A 10,907-nucleotide genomic window follows, 5' to 3' on the forward strand; every position below is an offset into this window, starting at 1 on the left:
CCATGAAGACTGTTATTTCCAATATTGGGTTGACTAGTCCATGATTGAGTGTGAATAACTGGTCACATTTAGGAACAATACAAGAGTCATCATAACTTCTCTTTTTGATTCTCTGTCCCACAAGGTCTAAAAACTTGAGGCAAGGCAGCTTGTCCCATCTGGAATATAGGCAAGCAAAGATAGGTCAGGAACATATGTCCAATACAGTTTCCCAGTCACCATTGTCAGGGCACTCAGCAAGCTCACAGGTCAACATCATTCTTTGTCTCAGCAACACCATGTCTCACCAATCACTCTGGCAGCCACTAGGCTCCTTCAGCGTCCTGCAGAAAAAAACACAAACATGCCCTCTTCCCTATATTAAATACCTATGATCCTGGGCGTGTTAGAATTCCTGGGAGTCCATTCTCCTCTGTGAGTTGTGGGGCTGGGTGCAGAGCTGGCACCCAAGGTCTGCTCAGGGTACTGGCACAGACCGGAAGGGCCTGCATAAAATTCAACTGCTCTGAGTACATGGGATCCCATAGGATGAGTCAGGATATGATGTCTTCTCAGGAGCAGACTGTTGAGGGAGATATTTAAAATAGCAACACCTGATCTGGCTTGTTCTTAATCAGCCGTCATCTTCCTGACTAGGCAAGACCTGTGGCCAAGAGTGGTTTCGGGAACACACCACTACTCGGCTCAGGCTGCCAGCTCAGGTGGCCAGAGAAACTGGCCCTGCCACCCACGAGATGCCAGTGTGGGAGATGGCTCTGCCAATCTTCTATGCTCTCTCCACAAGGTTTGGCTGTGCCCAGACCATCCTGCCATCCACTAGGTACCCAGTAGAAATGAGACTCTAATGTTTAAAGACTATCCAAAGGCTTTATATATTTGGTAATGCTCAAATAACAACATGCCCACACAAAAGAAGTGTTAACCAATTAACTAACCTAGATATAAGTTGTTACCCAGGGCTGCTCCTGATACATGCGTGGTTTTCCATCGATCCTACATCTCTGCCTCCTCCACTCCTCCTCTCCTTTTCCTTACTTCTCCCATCTTAGCTCCTCCCAACTTGCAGGGAAAATATGCCACTACATATCATCCTTCCTCTTAAAATAATAATAAAAAAAAAAAACTCTCAAAATACAATTACAGCACAACTATACCAATTTGCATTAGTAAGGTACAAGACAGACCTAATGCCCAGTTCATTATTTTGTTAACTAAATAGAACCTCTGTCATCTCTCCTAACTAAAAGACTTAGCTCTGAACCTGGCTTATGTCCTGGCTTTAGAATGAATGCCATCTGAAAACCATCCTCTCAAATCTGTTCTCTCAAAGTAAATAGCTTGGGTTGGCTATGAGACTGCAAGTCTTCAACCCCATCAGAAATCCACAGCAACTGAATTAATGGAAGATATGGGAAGCACAAAGCATAGCTTCCAAAACTTAGCCATAAGAGACCACTGAACACCTGGACAGTCCCTATACTTTAAAACGCTGGAGCATCTGGTCTTCAGCCTTCTGGCCCACGATCATCTGACAGACCTACTAATGCAGAATTTTTAAGGTCTGATCACTCTGTCTTGGCAGATATAATCAGTCAACCATTCTGGAGGTGTGTCCTTTTTTTGGACAGTATAGTGTTTGTAGATGAAAGGAGGCAATTCTTGCCCAGTGGCTGTCTCACCACAACTGGAGTAATTCCAAAGATGCTCAATTTCTTCTTAGAATCCAAGACAGGAAAGCTGTCAGGAGCAGACAGGTCTCTAATCAAATGAACATTAATACAGGAATGTTTGTAACATCAATTCTGTGGACTTCTGGCATTTTTGAAAACCAACTATATATGTAAAGCAATCTGGACTGTAGTCCATTAACTCTTCTCAGCTATTTCTAATTAAAATCTAGAAAACACTCTAACAGTAAACTCAGAGCCACGAATTTGCTAAAGGCCCTTAACTCACAGGCTAACCATCTCAGATCAGTTAAAAAGATTAAAGAAGAACTGGGTCTAAGCTTTGTACCCACCAATTTTGACTTAATAGAAGAAAATATGCCAATGAAACTCTTGAATTTGAAGTAAAAATAAATTTGTTACCATTTAATAAAGTATAACTTCAGCTTAATAACAATTATACAGATTTGTACCAAATAGGTTATGACTATGTTATCAATTCTAGCTATTCCTCCCTGTTTCAATAAAACTATTACTTTTCCCTAGAAGGACAGCCTAATATTAACCACCTCAGTCCCTAAGCCTGGGGAACAGGGGAACTGACTCTTGATTAACTTCTTCAAGCTGATTATGGGTGTTGAGATATTAGAAGAGGGGCCGGGGGAAGGGTAAATTGATAAGCCTCTGATGTCTGTGTCTTCACTGCATCCAGCTGAAATTTCAGGACATCAGAGGTTTAAGCAGGTCTGCTCAGCTTGCTCGATGAGTAGATACACCAAGGCTGTGTATTCTGCAATATACGATTCTCAAAACAAATTTTAGCATCAAGATAATTTTTTGTTTGAATTCTGTAATCTAATCTTCTGGCAGCCTGCCTCCATCATGTCTAATCCATATAATTCTGGGAGATAGAAATATCTTAATCGTCTCTTCTGAAAACACACAGATGAAACCTTTTCCCCAAAACAGCATATCTTTGGGCCGATAACCAGAAAATACCTCAATCATATCTTCTGAAAACACACAGACAAAACCTTTTTCCCAAAACAGGGTATCATTTAGCCAGTAACCAGAAAAACCTTTATCTTGACTTCTTTCCCAGAGGAAACTTATAACCACAAAACTGAAAATCACATCCAACTTGAAAATAAAATCAATTTAATAACTAAAATACTGTATGTGCCTATTCTTAGGCCTTTCCTATTTTGCAAAGTGGAAATGAACCTAGAATTTCCATGGAGCCCACATTAGACAGAACTCCAGTCTCCTGTGAGGCAATATAACTTTATATCATTGCATACACCTGATTTACACTATGTTTCTGTTCAGCTCTCTGCCAGAACAGTCTCTATTTATACACTGTACTCTCTACTCTAGAGTCAGTGACAATTTTCCCTATCTTAACTAAAGTACTGTGTGTGCATATTCTTAGGCCTTTCCTATTTTGTCAAGCAGGAAATGAACCCAGAATCCCCGTGGGGCCCACGTTAGACAGAATTCGAGTCTCCTGTGAGGCAATATCACTTTATATCATCTGAATACATCTGGTTTACACTATCTTTCTGTTCGGCCCTCTGCCTAGAACAGTTTTTTATTTATAGCATCTATCTGTTTGGCTTTGTGCCCAGAGCAGCTTCCACTTAAACACTGTACTCTCTACTCTACAGTCAGTGACAATTTTCCATATCTAAGTTCCAAACCACGGGCAAAAATCACCACGATTCGGACAAATCTGTTTATAAATCTTTCCTAAAAGCAAATAATCCCTATATTGTAACTTTATGCTTGATTCAGTAACTGTTCCACAACAGAGGCTTATTTATTTAGCTCTCTTGACTCAGAGAAGCTAATAATGTATACCTGTCTAAGCACAGAGCCACAGACAAATTTTCTCTACCTATCTTTTTTCCAAACTGCAGGCGAGATTCCCCACGTGAATTGGACAAAACTGTTTCTAAATCTATCTTAAAAACAATCTCAATTTTAATTCATAGTTCAAATCTCTCTGTCATAGAAGTAAGCTACTTCCTTTTTTTTTTTTTCTTAACAAAAAGTAACCTGCATTTCCTCACAGCATCGGACAAGCAAATTTTTTTTTGTTGTTCAGGATTTCCATGCTAGGAGTGAGAGTGAGTGACTTATCTCATCGATTACTCACTCACTTTCCTTTTTTTTAAAAAAAAAAAAAAAAAACAAAAAAAAAAAAAAAAAAAAAAACCAAACTAACACTTGGGAGGCAGAGGCAGGTGGATTTCTGAGTTCGTGGACAGCCTGGTCTACAGAGTGAGTTCCAGGACGGCCAGGACACAGAGAAACCCTGTCTCGAAACACCAAAAAAAAAAAAAAAAAAAAAAACACTTTTACTCTCAGTTGATATAGACTTAAATTTCTAGTGAATTGGTGCCCCATTTTGGATGCCACTTTGTTGATGGAGATATTTAAAACAGCACATGATCTAGCTTGTTTGTAAATCAGCTGTCATCTTCCCAACTAGACAAGGCCTGTGGCCACGAGCTGCATGCCACTGCTCAGCTCAGGCCACGGGCTCAGGTGGCCACAGACACCGGCCCTGGGACCCATGAGATGCCAGCATGAGAGATGGCTCAGCCAATCTTCCACGCTGTCTCCATAGACCATCCCACATCCATGCAGTACCCGGTAGAAATGAGACTCTAATGTTTAAAGATTATTCAAAAGCTTTATATATTTGGTAATGTTCAAATAACAAGATGCCCACACAAAAGAAGTGTTAACTAATTAACTAACCTAGGTATAAGTTGTTACCCAGGGCTGCTCCTGATACTTGTGTGGTTCTCTATCGCTCTTTATATCTCTGCCTCCAATGCTCTTACTCTTCCATCCCCTCTTCCTCTCCTTACTCCTCTTCCTCTCCTTACTCCTCTTCCTCACCTTACTCCTCCCACATTAGCTCCTCCCAACTTGTGGGAAAAATATACTGCTACAGCAGACCACCTAGGAGTCTACCCCAAGGAGAGACCAGCAGAGGGGATGGAATGCCTCTAACTCTTTATGCAGCCAAGGATGACATTGAACTCATCAATCTCTACCTACCAAAACCTAGGATGACAGGCATGAGCCTCCATGCCTGGCTGCTTCCTGTGATGTAATTTCTCCTTTCAGATGTTTAGTTTTTATCAGCAAATATTTACTCAGTGCCTCCAAGCAATGGTTTCAGAAACGAGGAGGCCACTGTCCTGGTGTGATTTTCTTTGGTTTGGGTGGGTGGGTTGCTCCATGCTTTCTGTTCCATGTTAGCCTTGATTAACTAGTCTAGTCCACCCCAGGGCAATCAGGACATGGACCGTCACTTGGCCTTGCTAACTGCTGCCTTCACCTTGCTGATGCTACTTCTCTGCGTTTTAGACATTTTCAAATATCTAATTCTTCCCTCACTCCAACCATTTAATAGGTTCTTAGTTCCAACCTGACTGTTTAAAAAGATGTCTGCTTTCACTCTTCCCCTGTGACAGGTGTTCCAGTCCTCACGCCCCTCAGTCTTCTTCTCTCAGTGCTTCCCCTCGGCAGCTCCACACCCCTCTTATCCTCAGGACTGGGAGGAGGAGGAGGCCAGTGGTAAGGCAAGGCTCTGGAGGACAACAGGGCAAGTCCCAGGTCTGCTCTTACTCCTGAGCAATTCAAGTCTGCAAGCCCTACAGTACAACAGGGACAACTGTGCTCTTCTTAGGGCACAAGAGGGTTTCAGGAGGTCCTACTGACAACTGCTCAGGTTTACTGACTAGAAAAGCACTTGCTAAGGAACAGCCATATAAAAGGGCAGTGCAAAGGGAGTTGTCTCCCAGAGCCCTTCCTTCTAAGCTGGGAGAGCAAGCTCACCTTTACCTGTTCCCTTTGGACTCCCCTTTCTGCCTGTACCACTATGCTAATCCCAAAAGGCACAATTAAATCCCTTAAGTGACATAGCATGTCCTTCTTGGTCCTCATGATGGTGACAGTTGTCACCCTAATCCCAGACACCTCTTTGGACCACCTCTTTTGAGGACAAGTATCTCTGATTGGCACCTGGAGAAGGAGCACAGAGTGCCAGCCAGAGTGTGAGCACTAGTTACTTGACTCAGAGAGAGCATGCCATCCTTGTGGAAGGACAAAAGTTGAGCCAAGTGCCACAGAAAATGCCCTAAGTTAGTAAGGAAGCCCAGTGGCAGGCATGTGGACCACAGGTTGAAAGGAGTTGGGCTGGATGCTCAGAGACAGGGGTGCAAATGAGCAGCCAGAGAGACTAGATCCAACTGAAGAGAATACCATGGGCCTGGGAACAATGAGACAGAGAATGGTTACTGCAATTTTTCAAAGAAAACCTCTCTAAAATAGGTAATTCTTTGGTAATTTCATTTCTTGTTTAGATAGGGTCTTACTCTGTAGCTCAAGCTGGCCCAGAACTCAGGGGAAGCCTCCTGCCTCAGCCTCCCAGGCGCTGCAATTATAGGTATGAGCGGATTACATACAGATTACAGTTGTCTCTTTGGAAAGTTATAATGAAGAGGAAACCATGGGTCAGCAATGCCAGGAATGCAAAAAGTCAGAAAAATGTAAAGCAGAGCAGGAGCAAATCCACACAGCCTTCCCACAATAAAGGAACCGTCTGAGGAGGTCACCGGAACTTCCCTGAAGTCACCTAATGCACCTCAAACATGACCTCAGCAGCCCTCACAACAGCTCCTGCTGCTCAGGCCATGATCCTGTCCTGCCTTCTGAGAGACCTGGAGGTGCATGCCCAGCACAGGACACTGCTGACATGCTGCCCCAACTGAGTGTCCCAGGTCATACTCATAGTACCATGTGCACATCCACAGCAAGGGACGGTACTCTCTTGTGCTTCTAAGCCGTCACCTAAGATGTGCTGGGTGGATGCGAACCTTGAAATGCCAAGAGGGGTTTCATTTATTTTTACTTCAAAAGCAGCACCATAAAAATCCTTGATGATTAGAGCCCCAGCTGTCCTAAGTTGTTTATCAAGGGATCTGTTCCTCAAGTCCTGTAGAGCAAACAGTTTTAGACAGGAAGTCATGGGAGCTGAGAAGTGCTAAGGTCTCATCTTTGAAAACTTCCAGACTCCCTCCTGTTTATCGCCTGGACTGCCCCCTCCTCATCTCCCCCAGTTCCAGCATCTGTTCTCCAGAGAACAGATCAGATTTTCCAGCTGAGGTACTCAGGCGCCAAGGACTCAGTGCTGTGTGCTTCACCCTGCCCCTACCAACTCAGAAATCCAACACCATGACCCAAATGGACTGCAGCCACATAACACCACAAAGGAAAGTTTATAAAGCTTTATTAAACATTTCAAACAGCTGTGGAACGAACACACCAGAAATCAAAGCTTTACAAGAGCAGTCCAAGTGTTTCACAAGTGTGGCCTCCAAGTCCCACTCCCCAGATGCCTGCTTCCAGCAATGCCTGCACCATTCCTGTGCCTGGCCCAGCAATGCCACTTGCACAGGAGAGAGAGGGAGGGACACTTTTGACTGGAAGGACAACCATGCTGATTCCAAGTTGGCAGGAGCCAGGAGAAAGTCTCATTTGCAAACACTTGTTTCTGCAGTTCAGAGAAAAGCAAACAAGTACAAAGTCACCACGTCTTTCTTCCTGTGTATTCTTCACTCTTCTGGCTGAGCTGGAAGCAATAGCTAGAAAAGTGGTAATGGTCAAAGATGCTCAGAAAACAGCTGGCACGGGTTTAAAATTCAGGGAATATTAGGAATGCCGAAAACGGATATACATTTTCCTTTTTTCTTTTTTCTGTTTTTCCTCTTTTAAAAAAAAAGATTCGTTTATTTATGTGAGTACATTGTTGCTGTCCTCAGACACACCAGAAGGGGGCATCGGATCTCATTACACATGGTTGTGAGCCACCATGTGATTGCTGTAAATTAGAACTCAGGACCTTTGGAAAAGCAGTCAGTGCTCTTAACTCCATCTCTCCAGCCCTACATTTTGCTTTCTGAGAGACTTCCCTAACTTCGGTTTTCCAAATGAAAGGTGTATTTTGGCGCGCATGCGCACTTAGGTGGCAGGAGGGTACTTAAGGCGCGGCCACCAGAGCTGCAGCATTGCGCCCAGCAACAGATTCCAAAACCAGTAAACCTCAACGAACCCTTGCTTTCGACCACCCACTCACTCTCGGAACCATGGCCGCAGTGGCAGCAGCCTCGGCAGAACTGCTCATCATCGGCTGGTACATCTTCCGCGTGCTGCTGCAGGTGAGTATACACCTCGGCTCTGGGTGGGAAGGGGCACCCGAAACGCGCCCCGGACCCCTTAATCCATATCGCGATTGCAGCCCCTACCCAACCCATCCTATGGATCCCTGTGTACCAAAGTGCCGCTGGTACTATTTGTCCCCGCCCGTTCCCGTGCCCACATCCTCGCGCAGACCCTGTCCCCAGTGCGCCCGCGCCAGCCGGGAACAAAGACTCAGGGGTGCGGCGGCCGCCCGCTGCGGACGATCACGACCAGCGCGGTAAGAAACACCCAAACACCCGCTATTACTCAGGCTGGATCCCAGGCGGGAGGCGGGGCACTTGTGTGCTGCGAGACTTTACAGCTCACCCAACAGAAAATTTTCGCTTAAAAAATTGCGCAATGCGGGAAATTTTCTTTAAAACACACTATATATACACACATAACACATGAGCGGATGAGAAAGAAGTTAGAAAATGGCACTCCTCAGGAAAAATAGCGAAAAGAATCTCAATAAATAAGAAGGGAAAATAAAGGGGAGCAAATAGGGAAAACGCGCATTGCAAGAAAAATGCCAGACAAAGGCACTTACTAGGAGAAAAATGGATTAGATAAACGAGCACTGAAAAAGAAACAAAGAAACGGGGAAAAAAATAACAGAATTGGAAACACATTTTGAATAAAATAACAGAGGAAAATGCCCCTCGCAGGACAAAAATGGAAGGGGAAAGAACACTTCTTAAATTAAAAAAGAAAGAAAGAAAGAGAGAGAGAGAGAGAGAGAGAGAGAGAGAGAGAGAGAGAGAAAGAAAGGAAAAAGAAAGAAAAGGAAAAAAAGGAGGGCAAATCATTTTACGGAAAAAGAGAACGCTCACGTTCTCAAAAGTGCTTCTCTTACAACCAAACTGGAGGAAAAGGCTTTGTGCATAAAACTACCCCGAGAGCTCCCTTTGCAGGAATCCTTTGCCAAAAGAATCGCATTATTTCCTTCAAGGTGTTCCTGGAATGCTGCATTTACTGGGTAGGATTCGCTTTTCGAAATCCTCCAGGGACACAGCTCATTGCGAGAAGTGAGGTATACTTAAGTTGTGGGTCCAATCAGCTTGCAGCCCTGCAGCTCTCAGCAGAGTTAGAAAAGCTGCAGCTGCCCTGACTGGTGGACAAGCTGTGCCTCTCCAGCCCCTCCAGGCTCTGCAGGACAGGAGGGCGGGCGGGCGGGCGGGCGGGGCAGGGGGCGGGGCCGGCCGGGCACACAGGAGAAGCAGCAAGCACTAGTAGCAGCAATAGCTCACTGGGTCCGGGGTCCTTCTCTAAGGGTGGGTCCTGGATCTCTCACCGCAGGTGTTCAGGTACTCCCTGCAGAAGCTGGCGCACACGGTGTCCTCCTAAAATTGCTTCCTACAAGGGTTTGCCACTTGACAGTGTGGCCAGCTGTGAGAGAGAGGTCCGAAGCACAGCCAGCAGAGCTCTTGTTTGTAAAGAGGCCCGGATTGTCATCCCTGCATCTTCATTGACACTGAGTTTGTTACGTGGAAACTCGACATTTGCAACTGAACTTGCCCTTTGATATCCATGTTTCATAAATGGACTCAACGCTTCTTATTGTGCCAACATTTCATTATGAAAATTCTTTCTGCCTCTGTGAATGTTTGATTTATGAGATTTTTTTGACACACATTCCCTCTAGTCAACTGTTTGTATTTCCCAGTGCTGGTCTCTCTGTGATTATGACAGTTACCATGGCCTCCTCCTGCACACACACAGATAGGAACAGGAGCCATTTCTACCTTCTGTGCCCACTAATGTGCTATTTGTTTTGCATTTAAACCACCTGACATTGATTTAGGTCCTTGGCATAAAGGGAGATAAAAATTGTAGGGTTTTTGTCTCCCAATTAGAGGAAATAATTGCACTGATTCACTTGTGATGGATCTCTCCCTCGCTCATTAATCTGTGGAATGTCTGCCGCACACACCTCAGTGTTAGACAATCCGGGCTTGGCTTTGGGCTTTCCAGTCCATTCCATGGAGACAGCTTTCTCATTCTTTCTCTTTATTATTTTGAAAAACCTTTTTACTTTATGCCATACTGTTTGCACTTGGCACTCTGAAGTCTCCACATCTTACCAGATCAGTTGCTTGTGAGTGTGGCTCCACACCTGTTTCCCAGCTTGGCATCTCACTTTGTATTTCCCCCAAGGTCACTTTTTCACACGTGGACACATTTGCTAGCTCCTTCTTCTCCCTGGAAGGTAGACCATGCTGTGCTCCACAGAGATAGAACTGGTGCTGGACCCAGCTCTGAAGTCACAGGCAGGGCCAGGAGACACAGATCTGTGTCCTGTCTCTGGACAGTGTTGGGCCATCCCACATCACCTGCTGTTGTGACACTTGCCCTCCTGGTCTGTACAGTGGGGTTGTGAGAGCCATGAGAGGCAGCAGATGTAGCACAGTTTTTATGTGCTGCTGCAGGAGGATGAGAGTAGGCAGGGTAAGGTGTGTGCAGACAGAGTTCAGAGACAGTGAGGAAAAATCCTTTTCTTCAGAGTGGAACAGGGCTCCCAAAGCTGAGGTTGCAAGAACCCACAAGATCCAGAGCCACATTGGGGAAGAAAGATGAGCAAGTGGCTGTGAGGTGTGGGGTGCTCCCCAAGGGGACACTAAGGCTGAACCCAACTGACTGGGACTGTCTGGGAATGCATTTGAGGAGTCTACAGAGACATAGCCAAGCTGGAAGTAACTGTTGGTTTTCTCAGGGCAGGAAGAACAGATCTGTTGGCAGCAGAGACAGATGTGCAGTTTGGAAGACCTGGATTGGGGAGGCATGGGACTTTGTCTGAGGCACATGTGAGAGATGACTGGAGGATGGAGAGAGCCATGTGACGCCTCAGGCACGTGCTTCTCTTGTGCAGCAGCCCAGGAAGAGCAAAGTGAGAGGCCATTGCATGGAGGTTGTGGGAAGGGACACCTTGGGCTTGTTCTAGAGACACAGCTGCTAAGACTGGCTGAGACTGAGCAAGATACA

At 45.2% G+C, this 10,907-nt stretch overlaps 1 protein-coding gene across 1 annotated transcript; it reads left to right on the forward strand.

Annotated features, from left to right (window-relative positions):
* Nucleotides 1-7,593: 7,593 nt before the first annotated feature.
* LOC117703760 (neuronatin-like) lies at nucleotides 7,594-9,560 on the forward strand. Its single transcript, XM_076930142.1, has 4 exons — nucleotides 7,594-7,903; nucleotides 7,984-8,163; nucleotides 8,878-8,958; nucleotides 9,225-9,560. Exons 1-4 carry the CDS (start codon nucleotides 7,832-7,834, stop codon nucleotides 9,270-9,272), a joined length of 381 nt encoding a protein of 126 aa, XP_076786257.1. The 5' UTR covers nucleotides 7,594-7,831; the 3' UTR covers nucleotides 9,273-9,560.
* The last annotated feature ends 1,347 nt before the right edge of the window (nucleotides 9,561-10,907 follow it).

Source organism: Arvicanthis niloticus, chromosome 2, assembly GCF_011762505.2.
Source record: "Arvicanthis niloticus isolate mArvNil1 chromosome 2, mArvNil1.pat.X, whole genome shotgun sequence".
Taxonomy (NCBI): Eukaryota; Metazoa; Chordata; class Mammalia; order Rodentia; family Muridae; genus Arvicanthis; species Arvicanthis niloticus.